The 22,053-nt window shown below is 41.7% G+C and overlaps 1 protein-coding gene across 2 annotated transcripts in view; it reads right to left on the reverse strand.

Annotated features, from left to right (window-relative positions):
* Positions 1-22,053, reverse strand: part of slc24a3 (solute carrier family 24 member 3) — a 79,640-nt gene that overhangs the window by 1,496 nt on the left and 56,091 nt on the right. The window contains exons 3-15 of one of the 2 annotated variants that reach the window (XM_034609454.1): positions 14,003-14,079; positions 11,574-11,648; positions 11,375-11,459; positions 11,132-11,235; positions 10,630-10,704; positions 10,369-10,394; positions 10,180-10,233; positions 9,877-10,004; positions 8,595-8,755; positions 7,004-7,244; positions 5,716-5,882; positions 4,740-4,854; positions 3,466-3,578 (exon numbers count right to left, since the gene is read on the reverse strand). In XM_034609454.1, the coding sequence (XP_034465345.1) occupies positions 3,466-3,578; positions 4,740-4,854; positions 5,716-5,882; positions 7,004-7,244; positions 8,595-8,755; positions 9,877-10,004; positions 10,180-10,233; positions 10,369-10,394; positions 10,630-10,704; positions 11,132-11,235; positions 11,375-11,459; positions 11,574-11,648; positions 14,003-14,079 (1,421 nt within the window). The remainder of the gene's footprint in view (positions 1-3,465; positions 3,579-4,739; positions 4,855-5,715; positions 5,883-7,003; positions 7,245-8,594; positions 8,756-9,876; positions 10,005-10,179; positions 10,234-10,368; positions 10,395-10,629; positions 10,705-11,131; positions 11,236-11,374; positions 11,460-11,573; positions 11,649-14,002; positions 14,080-22,053) is intronic. The other variant, XM_034609455.1, reaches the window with a different exon arrangement.

Genomic DNA, 22,053 nt, shown 5'->3' on the forward strand with positions numbered 1-22,053 from the left:
TGGAGCATGTTATTGGAGCATGTTACTGGAGCATGTTACTGTAGCATGTTACTGGAGCATGTTACTGGAGCATGTTACTGTAGCATGTTACTGGAGCATGTTACTGTAGCATGTTATTGGAGCATGTTACTGGAGCATGTTACTGTAGCATGTTATTGGAGCATGTTACTGTAGCATGTTACTGTAGCATGTTATTGGAGCATGTTACTGGAGCATGTTACTGTAGCATGTTATTGGAGCATGTTACTGTAGCATGTTATTGGAGCATGTTACTGTAGCATGTCACTGGAGCATGTCACTGTAGCATGTTATTGGAGCATGTTACTGGAGCATGTTACTGTAGCATGTTACTGTAGCATGTTACTGGAGCATGTTGCTGTAGCATGTTACTGGAGCATGTCACTGTAGCATGTTACTGGAGCATGTTACTGGAAAATGTTACTGGAGCATGTTACTGTAGCATGTTACTGGAGCATGTTACTGTAGCATGTTATTGGAGCATGTTACTGGAGCATGTTACTGTAGCATGTTATTGGAGCATTTTACTGTAGCATGTTACTGTAGCATGTTATTGGAGCATGTTACTGGAGCATGTTACTGTAGCATGTTATTGGAGCATGTTACTGTAGCATGTTATTGGAGCATGTTACTGTAGCATGTCACTGGAGCATGTTACTGTAGCATGTTATTGGAGCATGTTACTGGAGCATGTTACTGTAGCATGTTACTGTAGCATGTTACTGTTGCATGTTACTGGAGCATGTTATTGGAGCATGTTACTGGAGCATGTTACTGTAGCATGTTACTGTAGCATGTTACTGTAGCATGTTGCTGTAGCATGTTACTGGAGCATGTTGCTGTAGCATGTTATTGGAGCATGTTATTGGAGCATGTTACTGGAGCATGTTACTGGAGCATGTTACTGGAGCATGTTACTGGAGCATGTTGCTGTAGCATGTTACTGGAGCATGTTGCTGTTGCATGTTACTGGAGCATGTTACTGTAGCATGTTACTGGAGCATGTTACTGGAGCATGTTACTGTAGCATGTTACTGGAGCATGTTACTGGAGCATGTTACTGTAGCATGTTACTGGAGCATGTTACTGGAGCATGTCACTGTAGCATGTTACTGGAGCATGTTACTGGAAAATGTTACTGGAGCATGTTACTGTAGCATGTTACTGGAGAATGTTACTGGAGCATGTTACTGGAGAATGTTACTGGAGCATGTTACTGTAGCATGTTACTGGAGCATGTTACTGGAGAATGTTACTGGAGCATGTTACTGTAGCATGTTATTGGAGAATGTTACTGGAGTATGTTACTGGAGCATGTTACTGGAGCATGTTATTGGAGCATGTTACTGGAGCATGTTACTGTAGCATGTTACTGGAGCATGTTACTGGAGAATGTTACTGTAGCATGTCACTGGAGCATGTTACTGGAGAATGTTACTGTAGCATGTTACTGTAGCATGTTATTGGAGCATGTTATTGGAGCATGTTACTGTAGCATGTTACTGGAGCATGTTGCTGTAGCATGTTACTGGAGCATGTTACTGTAGCATGTTACTGGAGCATGTTGCTGTAGCATGTTACTGGAGCATGTTGCTGTAGCATGTTACTGGAGCATGTTACTGGAAAATGTTACTGGAGCATGTTACTGTAGCATGTTACTGGAGAATGTTACTGGAGCATGTTACTGGAGAATGTTACTGGAGCATGTTACTGTAGCATGTTATTGGAGAATGTTACTGGAGTATGTTACTGGAGCATGTTACTGGAGCATGTTACTGGAGAATGTTACTGGAGAATGTTACTGGAGCATGTTACTGGAGCATGTTACTGTAGCATGTTACTGGAGCATGTTACTGGAGGATGTTACTGGAGAATGTTACTGGAGCATGTTACTGTAGCATGTTATTGGAGAATGTTACTGGAGTATGTTACTGGAGCATGTTACTGGAGCATGTTACTGGAGAATGTTACTGGAGCATGTTACTGGAGCATGTTACTGGAGAATGTTACTGGAGCATGTTACTGTAGCATGTTACTGGAGCATGTTACTGGAGCATGTTACTGGAGAATGTTACTGGAGCATGTTACTGGAGCATGTTACTGGAGCATGTTATTGGAGAATGTTACTGGAGCATGTTATTGGAGAATGTTACTGGAGCATGTTACTGTAGCATGTTACTGTAGCATGTTACTGTAGCATGTTACTGTAGCATGTTATTGGAGCATGTTACTGGAGCATGTTACTGGAGCATGTTACTGTAGCATGTTATTGGAGAATGTTACTGGAGCATGTTACTGTAGCATGTTATTGGAGAATGTTACTGGAGCATGTTATTGGAGAATGTTACTGGAGCATGTTACTGTAGCATGTTACTGTAGCATGTTACTGTAGCATGTTACTGTAGCATGTTACTGTAGCATGTTACTGGAGCATGTTACTGGAGCATGTTACTGTAGCATGTTATTGGAGAATGTTACTGGAGCATGTTACTGTAGCATGTTACTGGAGCATGTTACTGGGGCATGTTTCTGGAGCATGTTTCTGGAGCATGTTACTGTAGCATGTTACTGGAGCATGTTACTGTAGCATGTTATTGGAGCATGTTATTGGAGGCTTTTAATATGCTGACAATGTTATGTTTCTGCCGTTGTGGCGATGAACCTTTGAAAAAAGACTTAAAGACTGTTGTCTCCTGTATTTGGGTCCATCTGCTCAACACAATATAACAGAGAACCTCATATGGACAACTTCATATCACTTGTAAACCAGCTAATGAAGTAGTGGAAACATTGTACAATGTGGTAACAATGGAGGGAACATGTGTAAAATGAGACTAACTTTTAATTGCCCTGGTGCATGATGGAAAACTTTCCCCCATGCTTGCCGCCAGGGCACTACAGGATATTTGTCAATTATTTTAATATCTTAAACTCATTGCCTGAGATGTTTGTGTTTTTGTTTGCTTCTTTTGTCCACAGCATTAATTATACACTGAGGCTAACAGAGCTTACAGAGGGCTGTAGTATAGTAGTAATTTTGAATGTGTTTCTAAATGTAACTGATCCTGTACATACACAAGCAGATCGATATAGTATAGGTGAGATCTCCCAGGACAGACAAAAATACAATAGATGACGCGTGTAGTTGAACACATAAACAAAATTACAATATTTACAACATTGATAAAAAAAAACAGTACAACTTTAATTAATACCAAGTCTTCTTGTACATACTTAGTTCCTCCACGTATTTAGAGCTTGTTCCAGACATGCCACGTGACAATTGAAGCTTCTGGTTTCAAAGCTGAGTCATAGTTTAATTGACTAACATCCACTCCTTACACACATATTCTCTGTTCAAGTATTGTATGTCTCTATGTGCTATATGTTTGTCTCTATATCTTTTGTTAAAGTTGGAACTATGGACCAGAGGAATGAGCAACTTACATCGGAGCCGTAGTTGATAGCCAGGGTCTTCAGGGCCCAGGGGAGACCAAGCCCCACCAAGATGTCAAATACGTTACTGCCAATGGAGTTGGAAACTGCCATGTCTCCCATTCCTGACAACACAGACAGACGTGGAGTCAAAATGTTGCAGAAGCAAGAAAGATAGAGAGAGAAAGTATGAAAGGGGAAGTGAGCGGGAACCAAGAGACAGGAAGGTACACTGGAGGGGAGGAGGCGACAGATTTGGATTAGGTTAACCCCTGTGAGGTCACTGGAAGTGTCTGACCAACTGACAACCCAAAGGAAACCATGAAGAGACAGCAGCCACAAAGCAGAGGATGGACAACTGAACTGCAACAGGGTGTCACAGTGAGCGGCCACAAGCAGACAGACAGGGCCTGTTAAATATTTGATGGCAGGAGCAAGAATAAACACAGATAAAAGGATGGAGGAAGGGACCCTGTCGGGCTGTCTTCCCTCTCCACCCCCTCTGTTTTTACAGATTCACCACAGGTACAGACGAGGGACAGCGGAAAAAGATGACAGGCCTATAATCGCCCCAAACGCCCAATCCTCTCCACCCTTTTCCATCTTTGTCATCTTCCAGCTCTTTGACAGTGGCTTTACTCTGATTCTCGCTGGCACCCATCACGCACAATTTATGTTTGTGCAAAAATGCGATCTAGCTGTTAGTAACAGCCTACACATGGCCAACTGGTGGAGTTTTACAATAATCCATTTGACCTCTTAACGCTGGACGAACCCAAACTTTTATTCCACACATGTCACAAGCCTTACTTAAATCATTTTATTTTCCAACATCACTCTACATGCAATTCCCAATAAAGACAAAACTACAACGGAATTTCAAAAAAAGTGAAGGGCTATGGAAGTTAATGTAAAAATAAACATTACAGGGCACGATATCAAAAATTTTATGATTCCACAGTTAGTCCTGCCTCCACTAGATTCCCCAGTTAACGGCTTAACAGAGGTCAATGCATGAAGGAGCACATAGTTACCAAAACACAAATGAAGTAGCTTATTCTTGATAAAAAAAAATACAAACTGAATTTGAGAGTGTTGGTAGCCTGTCCTTTTGTGTGTGTGTGTGTGTGTGTGTGTGTGTGTGTGTGTGTGTGTGTGTGTGTGTGTGTGTGTGTGTGTGTGTGTGTGTGTGTGTGTGTGTGTGTGTGTGTGTGTGTGTGTGTGTGTGTGTGTGTGTGTGTGTGTGTGTGTGTGTGTGTGTGTGTGTCTGTCTGTCTGTCGGTCACCTTGTCTTGCCACTATAAGGCTGGCCATGCAGTCAGGTACGCTGGTGCCGGCTGCCAAGAAGGTGATGCCCATGATGACGTCTGGGATCCCGAGGGTGAAGCCAATAACTGTCACCTGACAGACACATAAAAGACGTCAGTCACAGAGTTGAACCTGCAGCTCCCCCCAGCTCCACAGCTTCTCTTAGCTGTTTTAGTTGACCTGCTCACAAACCTTCACTTTTTTCAAACTCGTGATTTTACTTAAAGTTGACTTATTACTTTCAGTTTTTTCTTTATTTTTGTTTTCAGTTTTCAGTCATTCACTTTGTTTAGGTTCAGGTTTGGTTTGGCTGCCTTCCTGCCACCAAAGCGTCCACACTAGCATGCATTACCATATGAGATCATGTGAAGTGGTACATCTCTCCCTCTGTGATGATTTTAACAGTATCTTGTAAATGCAACTATATTTTCAGATATTGTCTTGTGTGCATGATTGAAACCATTTGTGTGAGTTGAGTTTCTCCTTGTGTTTGACACAACCCGATTTGAAAATGGGTTTGGATTTAATAACTGTACTCTAATGTAGCAAATTGTATGCCTATATTTAATGTATTTATTGTATTTATGTTTTTTTCTCAATGTCTGGTTTAATGCAGCAGCACATAATCCAAAACAAATTGCTCCCCGGCAGACAATAAAGGAACCTTAACCTTCCTATGTTCAACAGCTGGTCAATAACTTTGCCTGCTTTTGCTGGTTAGATAGTGTACTATGTATTTTTTTAATTTGTAGAACTCCCTGTGTTTCAGCTAATTTTGACTATATCAGCCAATTTTGTCTTTTATTCTTGTTTATACTTTTTAATTTCACATGATAATAGCTGCTAAAATATTAAAGATTAGCAGCAGAATAGCATCTCAATGTCAAAAGAGTCTTTTTATCTACATGTCTATTGGTTTGCCCTCCCAACTATCCCCCCCACCCCATCTCTCACCATCCAGACCATGATGTAGGAGAATCCAGCAATCCATAAGGTGGAGAAGAAGAAGGACAGCATGAAGCAGTTCTCCCAGCGAGGCAAGGAGCAGTTGGGGACGGTGAAGTAGAGCAGCAGGCACAGAGGCCAGGCCAGCAGCCATTTCAGCTTGTTACACACTCCCGCTGCAAATACACACAGCCACAAAAAGTCTCAAAATGAGTCACTACTGACATACTGAGATCAGTATGTCCTCATTTACTATAAATATCCGTTGACGTTGACAAAAACAACATAAACACTATGTGTACCTATAGAATGATTTGCTGCCTAGGAAATAATTTCTCAAATAAGAGTCATTTTAATTTCCTACTATAGGTTTGAAATGTAGGTAAACTGCATTTAAAAGACCTTCTTCATTTGATTTTAGTGTACCCATGAATATTATGCCACTGTATTTTAGTCAAATCAAATAGTGACATACAGTACTATACTTAAATAAACCAGCAGGAATAAGACAAATCTTGTGCGGGTAGAATTAATGAAAATGAATAGATAAATAATCTTGCTCTTTAGCTTGTTTTGATAAAGACATTTGATTTGACAAAAACAACCAGGGACAACACAGAAAGATAAACAGCCAGCAGAGTTGTTGCCTCTGCTTTTCATAAATGGATTATGTTTCATGTCTACATCCAAATCATCTGTGTGTAACAAACGGACTACATGTAAATTGTGTGCATGTGCACCTGCCTACATAGGTGCATGTTACTTAAGGATGAACTTTAAAATAACAGTCTAAAATAACATCCTGTACATAAAAATGTTGCTATTTTATCTTATGTTTTATTTTTATTCTATTATTTGTATTATTTTATTTGTTATTTTAAGGATATTTGCACCATTAAACTATTTCTTGCCAGGCCCGGTGTGCTGTGTCTTGTTGTTGCAGGGATGTTTCTGGATTTGGTACAATTGAACTAAAATCTGATCACACTGACACCATATCTGAAGATCCCTCAGATTTCTGTTCTGTATCTTTCTGTGTACAGGTCAAACAGCCAAGATCCAGCATCATTAAGCTTCAGTGTTCATGGGTGTATTTTTGAACTTTGGAGAAAAGATTAACTAACTTTTGACCCCACTTCCAGTCATAATGCTCTGTCGCTCTGAAGCGGACAAACAAACATGAGAGTTTCTCTTTTGGAAACTAAGTGTTTGTATTTCTAAAAAGGCTGAAGTATTTATTTTAACAAAGGAGTAACAAAATAAATAACATTGTACATTGAATTACTTCAGCTGGTACCTGGGCACTGGAAGGGAACAAAGGGTCCCTCCCTCTCCTCCTCTTCTTCCTCTTCATCATTCTCGTTGTTTTCATTGTCTTCATTCTCCGTCTCATTGCCCGCTTCACGGTCATCATGGCGAACTTTGACACCTTTCTCTGCCCCGGACAGCCCGTTTTCTATGCCCCGCCTACTTCCTCCTTTCACTGGAACGTCGGAGTCACCATTGGTCAAAGTCCGTGTGTTGATTAGACGCTGCCTCTGTAGCATTAATGCAACCATGTACATGCAAGCACAACAACAGAGAAGCAGGAGGGATTAAGCACATATTAGACCAAGGATGCTCATAATCCTCTTATTATAACAATTAGGTAACATTTGGGATATTTTATACTTTTATTTCTAGTTATTAAAAGCTAGAAAAGGGTCTTTGAAGATCTAAAATAGTTCTTATAGGTATTAGCCTATATGTACTGTAGGTTTTCTCTACTACCAAGGGAACATGTCATGTGGTGGTGATTGTCAATAACTTAGAGCTGAGTATAAAATAGAAGCAAACAAGATGTAACATTGATTTTGCTCTCCACCACTGGAGACAGCTGTTGGTGAGTAAAGGTGATGCAGAACTCACAAGGTTTTTGACAGATTGGAAAGTAAAAAGCTGTCACTGACTCTTAAACATAACAACATTAAACCTCCGGGCCTCTGGGCATGCAGGTGTATATATGAGTGGCATCTGAGCCAGTAGAGGCTGCTGACACTAAGTCCCACTATCCAGACCTGTCTGCACAGTGCTGTGTGGGTACTGGAGAAAAGTCTGGCTGCTCCCATTATCATTCCTCTACAGAGGAAAAAAAAAAAACACACCCTGGCTTGTTTGCATTTCTTAAACCAAAGTAAATTATCTTTGGCAGTAGGATGAGGCCCAGGATGCAGCAAAAGTGCTGCTGCAAAATATTGCTGGGGGAAATAGTTTTGGTGAAACATTTGGAGGTGGGAGACAATCATCATAGTGGCTCTAATCCCTGTGTAGAAAATTCCTCATAAAACAGTAAAAGAAGTATGTTGACAGCATGATTGCACAATCTAAATCTTTCTCAAAGGGATTTTTGAAATAGTAACCAGCTGGAAGCAGTAAGGGAGGAGAATGCTGTGTGAGACATGTGGCCAATAGGAGGCTTATACACACAATCAGACTCCACAGAGACAACCAAAAACTGTAGCTTATTCCACAGATAGTGTTTTTCTTAGAAGTGGAAATGTCATCAAATGGTTTCTGATGTCCCCTCCTCTTCATTATTGAATTTTTTTGTAGCTGCATTTGATCATTGTTGTATGTTGAAAGAGAAACAAAATATCAAACAAGTTAAAATTACGCTTTTGGACCAAGTGACTATATGTCTTGACGGGTTATTGAGAATAGTAGAATCATGGGTAATGACCTAAATGAAGCTGCTTCATTGGCCATGCATCACCAAATTAGCTGTGTGAAACACTTTCCCCGCTGAGAAAAACATGCTGCACTCTCTGTCAAATTGGAAAAGGCGGCAATACTTTTTTCTCTTTTTACAGTTACACGTAGAGCTCTAAAGCACCTATGTGTGTCCTTACCTCTGTGATGAGCATTCGTGAGGCCATGGTGAGGCGAGTTCTGGGGGAGAAGTGGCTGGTGATCATGATCCTCATGCCAGCCTCAGAGAAGGACAACTGATGGGGGTAAGCTGACAGCAGCTCATCCACCATAAGCACCGATGGCTTCCTGTGGTGGTTTGCTATAAGGCACACATACATGACCACTACACAACATGTTCATATGTTCCACTACATGCAATATCTGTACTAGCACAGTTAAATAGCACAATTTTTGCTCAGCTGTCATACTTATGTATGTAGTGACAACAGAGCCAACTCAATGTCAACTCCGTGATTTTGTATCACAAGCAATCTCATGGAAGTCCACAATCTATTTTTCAAGCGAGTCATAGAGTTTGTGACATTTTATGACCTTTACACTCTGTCTACAGCCTGGCACCACTACACCAATTTCCTATTGGTCTGGAATTTCTGGGTTAATTTAGGTTTTCTGTTATCAACAGCCACAGATCAAAATGCCTCTAGACGCAACTGGACAGACCTATCACCAGTCCAACCGTCTCTGAGAGAAAATAACTATGGGCTAGCTGATTGTTCTGGTTTCCAGGCTACTCAGTCTACTCTAATAAAGTAGATCCACACTGTGTTCACAAACAAACAGAATGATTGCCTAATAAATGGCTGTGCTGATAGGCTAACTTATATCACAGGTTTCTATAGTCTCTTCCCTGTGTGATGCAATGTGATGCAGCAGCATGGTGGATAAGGACCTGGTGCCAATAAAGACTAAACATCAGTAATGTGGAGGTGGTTTGGCTCTAGTTGGAAATTTGGCAAAGCAAAGATACCTGTCTACTTCCAGAGGTAATACGACAAATCTATTCAACCACCTAAAAAGGAATCATCTGAGGGAATGCCCTCAATGTTTCACTTATGTTGGTGCAACCACACTCGTCTGTATCTCACATGGTCCCAGGACCACAGGAGTGGGTGAAAAACAATGTTGTAGAGTCAGGCAGCTGTGGCTCAGTGGGTAGAGTGATGTATGAAAGAGAAAGTGCTGCACATAAATGCCCTGTATGTTTATGTTACCATAGATCTATGATATATGATAATAGCAGGAAACTATGAAAAAATGAGGTGGTCACAGTCTGTATCTGTACAGTCATGCATCTCATGGTATTATCTATCAATATGTTTTAAAAGGTGCAAATAGATGCTGATGGATTTAAATATACAACAGGTACTACAGCACTTGCTGAAGTATTAAAAACATATCATAGAGTGGATGTAACTGTACCTTTTTTCAACAGGACTGCTGTAGCATCACAGCCATCATCTAATTCAGCATTACTGGCAGCTCCATTCCTCAAACTGGACGAGTTCTTCTTCCTCCTCTCCAGAAAATTAACAATGTGGGAATTCATCCTGGAACAGACATTGTATGATCCAGTTAACCTGCTTTGACTAAGAGCCAACCTAACTCTATCAGAGTATTCAAATTGGTCCAACTGAAGAATATGACAATATAACAGTAACCATCATTCCTTAACAACATGTCAAAAGTTGCTTTAACAGTGTTTTATATTATTATCACACTCACTTCATGATCAAAATGTAGACGAAATACATCAGAATCAGCGTCAGAGCTTCCCACCTGGAAAACACAGTTTCAATCTATTTACCATGTGTATTATTTTCTAAACTATCATTTGCATGTGTTTGTGAAAGTGCTGACTTTTGTCTTTTCACAGAAGTTTTAATCAATCGATACTTCTGTTGAATGACTTACCAAACCACTTTTTCGTCATATATGAACTGTGGAATAGAAAAATTAAGGAATATTGAATATCATCGCCTTAAACATGAACATCTTTGCAGCTGCTGAAAGTAATTGAATTCCTGTTAGGTAATTTTACTCTTGAACCAAAAAAATAACCAGATTTACCAGTGAGATGGTAAAGGTTTAAATTGTTTCTCCACTTTAGGAAGAACGGCTTCAATCTTAAACAAAGTATCTTAAATGTCAATATGGCTTCAAGCTGTTCCTTACCACTATGAGAGCAGAGATAGACAGGGTGTAGTAAGCAGAGTCTCTGAGCAGAGGCCAGCGGGACAGATGGATCGTCTGTGAGACAGACAGACAGACAGACAGACAGACAGACAGAAGATAAACAACCAGAGATTGGGACATTTTATGGCTTTAAAACTTGCATTGACTGAAATACTGTTGAGTAACATCCCACAAGGTACTCACTGCTGTGCACTACTAACAAGATAAACCAAGCTCTCTGAGCAACTTTGTGTGTGTGTGTGTGTGTGTGCTTGGGTCTTACGTAACTTGTAATCTAAATAGGATTCAAGTATGTTTCTCTTTTTTCTTTTCCTTGTGGGATTATAGTAGTGAACGGGACAGATATCGCTTTCTATCAAACAGACTGAGACAGTAAGTGTTATTACCATCTGAGATTTTTTATGTGAACATAGATATATGCACTGCAAAGGAAAAATCACTCAACAAATGTAACTAAAATGTAATGTGTTGTGTACCTTACCTTAGCAGTGAATATCCCACACACTCCAATAATGCAAAGGATGTTGAAGACAGCTGAGCCCACGATGGTGCCAACCCCGACATCACCTTTAGTGATGAACACTCCTATACACCAGAGACACAATTACTGATGATCACATATTACAGACAATCTGTTCACACTGTAAATCCTTTCTGGTTTTGAAGTTGTCAATTTGTCTGTTTGTCTATATATGTGTTAGTCTCTGTGTGTGTTTTTCCTCACCAATGATAGAGGTGAACAGTTCAGGAGCTGAACTGCCTGCTGCCATGAAGGTCGCCCCTGCAACATCCTCACTAAGCTGAAGACGCTAATGATAATAAGAAAGAAAGAAAGCAACCCTTCATAATAGCAATCCATAATAAACACTAATAAGAGAATTGTGTGTTAATGTAAGCTTAGTAGAATCACAGTGGTATCTTACCTCACATATCTTCTCTAGTGAGGGGACAAAGTAGTCGTCACACACCAGGGCAAGGGCATAGAACATGTAGACTGCCTGCCGAGGCCAAAACACATACACATACATACACACACACACACACACACACACACAAACACACAAACACACACAGATGCACACGCACGCACACACAGAGAGAGAGAGAGAGACAGAGAGAGAAAGAGAGAGAGAGAGAGAGAGAGAGAGAGAGAGAGAGAGAGAGAGAGAGAGAGAGAGAGAGACCAGTTAGCAACAACTGGTTATGTCTATCTAGAGTGCACAGTGAAGTTAGAAAGCTTTGCATTGTTTTTTGGGACAATATGTTTCATAAAATTAAACTGAATTTACTTTATTACTGTCCATATTTTTCTCGTCAAAATAAAAGCTCATTATATAGCTCTATAATAAGCATTGCAGCAACAAAATGTATAGTACTTTTACTTGGTAGACAAATTACAAAAGTGGAGGTGATTATATGAATGCTGTTGCCATGATTGAAGTCAGCATCCGCACTCCTGTGAATGTCTGTCAGTCCAATATGGTGACATAAAATATAATCTAAATATTAAAACTATCTGGTTGCGATTTTGACCCACGTTTTGACCCAGATGTCGAACACTGCTGTAGTTAATCCAGGGATGTAGAAGGCACACTGCCCCACCCCCACTGACTGCTACAGAGCGCTGATAAAATGTTTATTCACGCTTTATTAATATTGAATGTATTATTGCATTGAATGTACAAATTAAACCAAAATTCGACATTGCACTTCCTCGGGCCATTATGAAAATAAGATATGTGAGCTGAAGACAGATAGACATTTGTGGAATTAGTAGGTAAGATAAAGGCTCCAGCCTATATTTGTATATTTTATAGATTTAAAATTAACATGTTTGAGAATGAGACAGATATATATCAAATAATTGCTTCACAGTCACTTTGGAAATGTTTTTTCTTTACTGTGTATATGTTGACATGAAAATCAAATTTACAGGTGAACAGATCAGGTTTCCACAGTAGAAGATATAACCTCTGCTTATAATCTAGAGTCGTTTTGGTATTTTACTTTTCACATCACACATAAATGCCTGCTCAACATCTGCTAAACACTTTCACTATCACTCGTAATTTACCGTCAGTGAAACATGAAACTTCCTGCACAGATGTTTCACATTATTAGCCCTACAGCATCTCAAAGGACATAATCAACCACCGTCCTGGTTGGTTATATTTAAAAAAATATGTTTCTTTAAAAGTCAGAGCAGCAGAGTGGTGAGTATGATATGACTCTGTTGTTGTATTAACAAAATCAGTGTTGTGTAATCAAACGCAAACCGTCATTGACCTCAGCCTCATCCTCTTTCTCATCATCTCGATATTAGACTTTGGACATTTGCATTTCATTTCTTTATTATGTTTAATTTGCAATAAATTACTATCAGGTAACCTAACAACCTTATTGTATTTATTTTCTGGATGCCAGGCTGCGAGTCTGGAAGACTGCCCAGCACTTCACATTGTGGTGAAACAAAATGATATTTAAGGGGTTACAGGACAAACCTATTCTCATGATGTTTTGCCACTACAGTGACTGATGACCTGTATTCATAGCTACATCATATGTGTGTGAGTATCATGTGCACTGAGTAGCTGCTGCATAACAAGTATTACATACACATCTTAGCCCTGGTGAAGCCCATTGGAGGGAATATCAGCAGTGTTTATTTCTTGATTATTTTCTGAACAATGTTTTTCTATCAATTTGGGCACAACTTTTTAACATTGGTTGCACTGGTGCACCGAACCTTTTCAAGTAGGTGCACAAGCTCATAATTTAGGTGCACCGAGCATTTGACTGTGCCTTTCTTGACAGCCATATACATTGGTAATTTCTTAATTACGGCTGGGTGATTTGCTAAATTGATTCAATTCCGATTCACAAGTTCTTGATTCGATTCAATATTGTTTAGGTTCAGGATATTTCATCGTGCAATACTAATTTAGCTTGGATATGTGCAAGGAAACCTCTAATTTGGTGCATTATTGAAAATATTAGGGTAGGCCTCTCACGATAACACATTTTGTTGGACGTTATATTGTCCCAGGAAATATTGTGATGAATGATATTATTTGTCATCATTTGAAACCTTCTTATACCACTGATAATGCAATAGCATAATTATGCAAGCAGGCTACACCCTTTCAAAAAGCAACTAACTCTTACTCTTAAGTATAATCAGTCTGACATTTCAATAAGATAAAACATATTATACAGAGGAGAGGAGAGAGAGACTAGTTAAATGTTAGAGGCGCAAATGAATCATCACAAATGAAGATACCATGGGCTTCTTTGGAAATAGCAATATTATATCAAACAAGTGTTTATACAAACTGCTCCAGGTGACACTCACACAGAGGACATGCAGGCCAACAGCTCCTTCAGCTCGCTCCTGGTAGGTGAAGTAATCCCTGGGGAACTCGTGGATTCCTACAGAGAAACAAAGAGATGAATGCTGTTGCAGTGAAAGGAGACAAAATATTAAATATTAAATATCGACTCCAGGTGAGGGAATATACCCTAAGGATGGAATCTCTTATTGACCAAAGAAGTCTAAAAAATACAATGAAGGTGGCAAGCATAGATACAAGTCAAGACAAGAAAAAGTAAACTCAACACAGTAGCAGTAAATTTAAAGATACAGCCATATAGCATGGGCATGGGAAAACGTTCTCCGGTTGTTAAAAAACATTGAGGCCTGATCTTACGCCTGATCTAATGTTTGTGCAAGGTAAATTTTCCAGTCAGCACCCACAGAGTTTAAATGGCAATAGAGGGAACCATCTGAGCACCCGTAGGTGTGTTGTCTTGAAATGAGGTCTGATCAGATGGTTTGAAGTCAGTGATGCAGGATTTCCCAGATATTTTCGTAAATTTTGTAAATAACTCACAAAATTGACTCTACTCCAACGCTTGAATAGTTTTAAGAAATTTCACTATTTTAAAGTGGACATTCAGACTAAAGGTCGTGTTTCCTTGTTTCCTCTCAACTTATGTCTGATGTGCGAGGGAAGATGCAACTGAAGGAAATGTTGATAACATTAGGCAAGAGGGATGTTGCTGCTTACAAACTCAAGCCGCAAATTCACTTCTTTACACCGAAGGAAACAGCTGGGAATCACTGAAGACAGCAGTTTACCCTGGCCTTTGACCTTGCTTGTCATTCTCAGCATGACAAGCTTTCAAGCTGTCAAATGATGAGAACAACATCAGTCGGGGCTGTTCAGAACTAAAACACATCATGTTTTTACTCACAAGTGAATCACATACAGCTCTCTTGGAGCGTGAGCTAAACCTGCACACACAGCAAACAGATACATTTATTTTGAACAACTCAAGTATAAGATAACAAAGGAGGAGTCACACCCACAGTTTGAGTCCAGTGTTGCATACATTACGTTTAGAGTGCAGCAGAGTGACATAACACTTTGATACCACTCCGTCCTTGATCCAACAGAGGTGACACTGTGAATCCATCATTGTCTGACAGCAGTGACCAATCACAACATGCCAAAATATGCCACATATTCATTCATAGCTGTCATGTGTGTTTCCTGTTGCATATGAGTCTGCTCATGAGTGGCCAGGTTAAAAATAGCCTCAGCCCAGTGTGACCGTGTGTGAGTTTGGGCTTTGCTCGGCTTGATCTGTGCATGTGCTAAGGATGTGTGTTTGTGTACTTGCCCGCTGTATGTTTATTTGCTGTGTGTGTGTGTGTGTGTGTGTGTGTGTGTGCGTGTGTATCATGAAGGCGACCCAATGTGCAGTGACATTCTCTCTCTCAACAGCCGAGAGCTTGTGAGTCAGGCGGCCTCAGCCTCAGCCTGTCCTGAGTGCCACAAACACAACACGAGCCTGTCTGCTCAAAGGAAGTGACAGCAGCACGGAGAGAGACAGAGAGAGGCTGACATGATGCCTAACTGCCACTGAACAAACGAGTCATTCTTGGGCAAGCAGGAAAGGAAGGTTAACTGTGAATGAAACAGGGAGACCTTTCCTTGTATTCTCGTCTTTTATGGTGAAATGTGTACTAAGCCCTAAGAAGTCATGAATCGGCCATGTGGACAGCTGATCATCTTAAACCATCGCAACCTCAAGAAGGAAAGGTATATTTTTTAAAACCAATATAAATCCAAATGTCAATTTGACACCCCAAAATAAAAGTTTTGAATTGTTCAGGATATTAAATGTGTTAAACACACATTACAGATAACCATGATAACCACAACAGATGTGTTGGTATATGGTTATGTTATTGGACTCTTGATGTTATGTGCTTTATAAGGTTGGGAACCAAAACTCGGTTCCAAATTAGAACTGAAAGTACCGGGTACCCGTAAAAAAAATTGAATTTCAGAGCGCACCTGGTGGATGGTCTCATTTCTCAGCCGCCCTGCTCACCACCCTACTGCACTACCAGGCAACACCACACTCCACTACTGGCAGCTCTCCAGCCCTTTTGATGATGGGGCGCGAACTGCAGCGACAGCTCCAGCAGCAGCTCCCCAACAGAGCGGCAAGGTCGCGGAATGTCAGCGTCACATGAAACACCAGTTTGACAAAGAGACGGAGGGTGAGAGCACCTCCCTTCACAGTACTGAACTGGGTCCGGGTTCGCCGAACCAGTCGGAACCACAAACTGCTCTCCTTTTGGTCCACGCCAATACAGATCACCGATCAGTTGGGGCCACATGTGTATGAGCCACACCAGTCATGGCTGTAGTTACTGCAGCGTGCATGACAGTTTGTCGACAGGCACGGCAGTTTTCGGCAGGCTGCTGGAAAGTTGTTTTTGTTGTTCTGAGAGAGCTGTCGAAGTTATGTGCATCACAATAAAGTTAACTGTGTGAACTAAAGTCGCGGTGTGGCAAATTCTGTCTGGAGATCAACCAACCAGCACAAACAGTTCACTCGGCTTGCAAAAAGCACAAAAATTGAAAATTGTAACTGGGTCTAGCATAGCATAATGCAACACTGCTAAGCAAGGGACTGCTAACTATATTAGTGTATAATATTGATAAGTTCAATATATCCTACTGCTATTTCTTTTAGTGGTTATTTTATGTTAGTATGTTCCAGCCACAGTTAATCCAGTACTAGGTCTTGCATGTAACCTGGACCCTCTTTCCTACATGAGTTAACCTTAACAAAGGCCCCATCCAAACCTGGTATTAACATGTGGTTTTTGTGATCCGATTTCATGTAGACAGATCTGAGTGCATGCGTTTACACCGGGCATTAGAATGTGGCCCCACATGCATCTGGTGATCAGATCTTAGATCGTCTCTCACCTCCCTGCTTTACAAACTAACACGTACGTCATTTCTTTTCACGAAGACAAAGTTATGTCGTTTTACCCAGTCTGAGCACACAAGGGGGCCACAGCAGGCAGTAGTCCTGAAAAACTGGAGAAATTGACATGCCTGGTGGAGTCTCTGGCCCAATCTCATGCATCCAAAGAGAAGTTGATGGAAAAAGAGTCCACCCGCCAAGAACAGAGATGGAGGAGCATGCAGCACCAGTTCACACAGATCCAGGCACATGTGGGAGATTTGAGTGAAGAATAAGAGAGCAAAATTGTACGCCGTGTCCATGATGATAATGAGGATGATGATGATGATGATAATGACTATGTTGATGAAGAGGACAGGGGACATCTGAGGGCCTGTCAAGCCAGGCAGCAGACTGGGCCACCACCTCCACAGACGGCGCCATACAGACGCAGTGACCCCAAGTTGGTACCACTCACCCCTGATGATAACATCGAACATTATCTGACCACATTTGAAAGAATGGCCACTGTCTGTCGTTGGCCAAAAGATGAGTGGGCTATTCATCTTGTCCCTCTGCTCACAGGTAAGGCACGCAGTGCCTATGTTCTCATAGACATTTCTGAGGCTGAAGATTATGAAAAGGTCAAAGAAGGCATCCTGGCTAAATATGAAATCACAGTCAACACCTACAGGAGAAGATTTCGTTCAATGGACATTAATCAGGGTGAAACCCCACCTGAATTATACAGTGCCTTGCATAAGTGTAACAGGCCCTGGCTGGCAAACAAGACGCAGAGAGTTCCAAACTGATGCGTCACCGTGGCACCGTAAAAACACTGTAAAACTAGAAAGACAACAAGTACAACATAATCCTTTAATAAAAGACAAATACAACCGTTAAATTACCTAAACATCAGCTAAACAAATAAATAACCACGTGAGACAAGTTTGACGGGTTAATGTGACATAGCGACTCCCATTCCGCGCTACCTGTAGCAGAGGGAATAAAACCTGCTTCCTACCTCATTCCGCTCGCCGAGGGGTGTTAAACGAGGATTAATATGTCCGTAAGATAGGGAATCACCGTACAGCTGGCGTCCTGTCATTTTCCGCTGCTACCATCATCAAGACGCAGCTGTACGGCAGGTGTTTTATATCAGGCTCGTACCAGAAGCGAGGGATTTGGTGTGTTTATTATATCTGTCCGCTCCGTGAAAGCTACAGGCATTTACGTGAGGTGAGTCGCTACGTTTAAAAGGACAACAAATTCCTAACTTAAATAACACGATACATACTTGAACATAAAGAACAAAATAAACCCAACCCAAATAATAAATGAAACAATCTGCATAACCTACCAGGTTTAGCAATCAGTTACAATAAGTATTCACCCCCCCTTGGACTTTTCTACATTCTGTCATGGTATAACCACAGATTCAAATTCATTTCATTGTGATTTTATGTAATGGACCAACACAAAATAGTCCATCATTTGGAAGTGGGGGGAAATATTACATGGATTTCAAAATTATTTACAAATAAAAATCTGAAAAGTGTTCAGTGCATATGTATTCACCCCCTTTACTGTGAAACCCCTAACAAAGATCTGGTGCGACCAATTGCCTTCATAAGTCACATTTGCAAGTCACATAATTAGTAAATAGGGTCCACCTGTCTGCAATTTGATCTCAGTATAAATACACCTGTTCTGTGAAGGCCTCAGAGTTTGTTAGAGATCATTACTGAACAAACAGCATCATGAAGACCAAGGAGCTCACCAAACAGGTCAGGGATAAAGTTGTGGAGAAGTATGAAGCAGGGTTAGGTTATAAAAAAATACATCCCAAGCTTTGAACATCTCACGGAGCACCATAAAATCCATCATCAGAAAATGGAAAGAATACGGCACAACCGCAAACCTACCAAGAGGAGGCCGTCCACCCAAACTGACAAGCCGGACAAGGAGAAAATTAATCAGAGAAGCAACCAAGAGGCCCATGGTAACTCTGGAGGAGCTGCAAAGATCCACAGCTGAGGTGGGAGAATTTGTCCACAGGACAACTATTAGTCGTGTACTCCACAAATCTGGCCTTTATGGAAGAGTGGCAAGAAGAAAGCCGTTGTTGAAAGTGAACCATAAGAAATCCCGTTTGGAGTTTGCCACAAGCCATGTGGGAGACACAGCAAACATGTGGAAGAAGGTGCTCTGGTCAGATGAGACCAAAATTGAACTTTTTGGCCTCAATGCAAAACGCTATGTGTGGCGGAAACCCGACACTGCCCATCACCCTGAGCACACCATCCCAACAGTGAAATATGGTGGTGGTAGCATCATGCTGTGGGGATGCTTCTCTTCAGCAGGTACAGGGAAACTGGTCAGAATTGAGGGAAAGATAGATGGAGCCAAATACAGGGCAATCCTTGAAGAAAATCTGATGCAGTCTGCAAAAGACTTGAGACTGGGGCGGAGGTTCATCTTCCAGCAGGACAATGACCCTAAACATACAGCCAGAGCTACAATGGAATGGTTTAGGTCAAAGCATGTTAATGTCTTAAAATGGCCCAGTCAAAGCCCAGACCTAAATCCAATTGAGAATCTATGGCAAGACTTGAAAATTGCTGTTCACAGACGGTCTCCATCCAATCTGACTGAGCTTCAGCTTTTTTGCCAAGAAGAATGGACAAACATTTCCATCTCTAGATGTGCAAAGCTAGTAGAGACATACCCCAAAAGACTTGCAGCTGTAATTGCAGCGAAAGGGGGTTCTACCAAGTATTGACACAGGGGGGTTGAATACTTATGCATCCAACAGATGTCAACTTTTTTGTTTTCATTATTGTTTGTGTCACAATAAAAGGTATTTTTCACCTTCAAAGTACTATGCATGTTGTGTTGATCAAATGGGAAAAAGTCTATTTAAGTCTATTTGAATTCCAGTTTGTAACAGTACAAAATGGAAAAAAATGCAAGGGGGGTGAATACTTATGCAAGGCACTGTATGTATGTTTAACAAATGGGTCAAACCAGAGGCCTCCACAGTGTATTTCTGAATTGCTGATTCTAGAACAGTTTTTGAGGATGGTGGGCACAGAACTGGAAGTCTGGATTCGTTAACGTAACTCAAAGTCTGCAGAGGAACCTGCCCTCCTTGCAGAGGTTTTCCTGTCAGTCAGAATGTGGAGCAGAAGATCCACCTTGACCGTGACAGCCACTTCACCGGGCATGATAAGTCCAATGGGGGTGAAAGGGGTGGTCAAGCTCAGGTTAGACCTTTTTCCAGTGGCAGGCAGTTCTCTTAGAGTAAGCCGCACACAAATAAAAAGCCCTTTACTAGCTATAGGCAAGAAACAAGTTGCTACCAGTGTAACGAGATAGGTCACACTCAGTATGAATGCCCTGCAACTAGAGTAAGTCTTCCCGTTTGTGTGCAGTTCCCAGACCCACTCACCCAGCCCAAGTTCCCAGACGTACTCACCCATCCCCTGTCCATGACATACACACTGTATCAGTTTTAGTGAATGGACAGCATACAAAGGCTCTCTTAGATTCGGGCAGTTTTCAGTCTGTTGTTCAGTCCAGCATAGTTCCTAAAGAGCTTTGGAGTGAGACCACGTCTAAAATTGGTTGTGTTCATGGTGATGAGAAAGTGTACCCCACAGCTGAGGTTTATATTACTGTAGGTGGTCAGACTTACCTCCTACCAGTAGCTTTAGTGCCCATATTACCATATGCTGTTGTCCTTGGCCATGACGTCCCCACATTGCTAGACTTAATACAGCAGGCACGAGGTAATAACCGGGTTTGGTTAAAGGGCACTGTTGAGGTACCAGTTCAGGAGGGTGAGCATCAGCAGCTAGCTCCCCAACCTGTAGGGGTAGCATGTAATGTGGTCCCGATGCTAAAACCATGGTGGGACAAGGTGTCAGAGGTTGAGGGTGAGAGACAGGGCAAGGCAGGCTGTTTGCTAGCTATATAGTTAAAAACAGCATTCTCTATCAGCGTCAGGGGAAGATTGAGACCTTAGCTTTGCCAGGGAGCCTTACACACAAGGTCATGAAGCTAGGTCACTCTATCCCTTGGGCAAGCCACCTGGCAATCAATGACAGTAAGCTGTTGGCCAAATGACAGGGGCCTTACCAAATCACCAAGCGCCAGGGTAAGGTGACCTATGAACTTTACATGCCTGACAGAGTGAAGTGTTTTCATGTGAACCTGTCCACAAAGAGTTTCAGGTACCTTCACGGCCAGTTCAGCAGCCAGCCCAGCAGCAGCTGCTCATCCGGGCCTTCTATGGGGAGGAAGAGAGTGAGCAGTCCTTCCCCACCAGCACTTCTGAGCCCACTGAGATGGATGAGTTCCATCTCCAGTCGAATCAGCAGAGGGAGGTAAGAGCATTACTGGATCTAGAGCTGTTCCAGGAAAAGCCTGGTTTCACAATTTTCGTTCAGCACAAGGTCCACCTGAAGGCAGATGCTGCCCCCCATCGAAAGTGCTACAGGATCCCGGAATGGTTGGGGAAGAGATTGAGCTCATGTGGCAGCTAGGAATAATTGAAGCTTCAACTACTGAGTGGTGCAGCCCCATTGTGTTGGTCCCGAAGAAAGATGGTTTGCTGAGGTTGTGTATTGCCTTCAGTTACCTCAATACAGTCTCCAAGTTCGAATCCTATCCAATTCCCCGCATTGAGGAGTTGCTGAAAAAAGAGTGGGGAAGTCCAAGTTCATCACCACCCTTGACCTGAGCAAGGGGTTCTGGCAGCTGGCCTTGTCAACTGAAACCAAGGAGCTGACAACATTTAAAACACCCTATGGCATGTTTCAGTTCAAGGTGATGCCTTTTGGCTGCCACGGGGCACCAGCAACATTTCAACGCCTCATGAACCAAGTTTTGAGGAAGGTGCCACAGTTTGCAGCGGCCTACTTGGATTATGTTGTCATCTTTAGCCAGACATGAGAGGAAGATGTGGCTCACCTTCGACAAGTCCTTCACCTAATCAAGACCGCTGGGCTCACCATCAATCCGGGAATGTGCGCTTTTGCAAAAGCAGCGGGTCGAGTACCTGGGCCATATTGTTGGACAGGGGGTCGTCATGCCTCGAGTGGGGAAGGTGGATGCCATCCATGCCTATCC

This window comes from Hippoglossus hippoglossus, chromosome 15 (assembly GCF_009819705.1).
Source record: "Hippoglossus hippoglossus isolate fHipHip1 chromosome 15, fHipHip1.pri, whole genome shotgun sequence".
NCBI classification, from domain to species: Eukaryota; Metazoa; Chordata; class Actinopteri; order Pleuronectiformes; family Pleuronectidae; genus Hippoglossus; species Hippoglossus hippoglossus.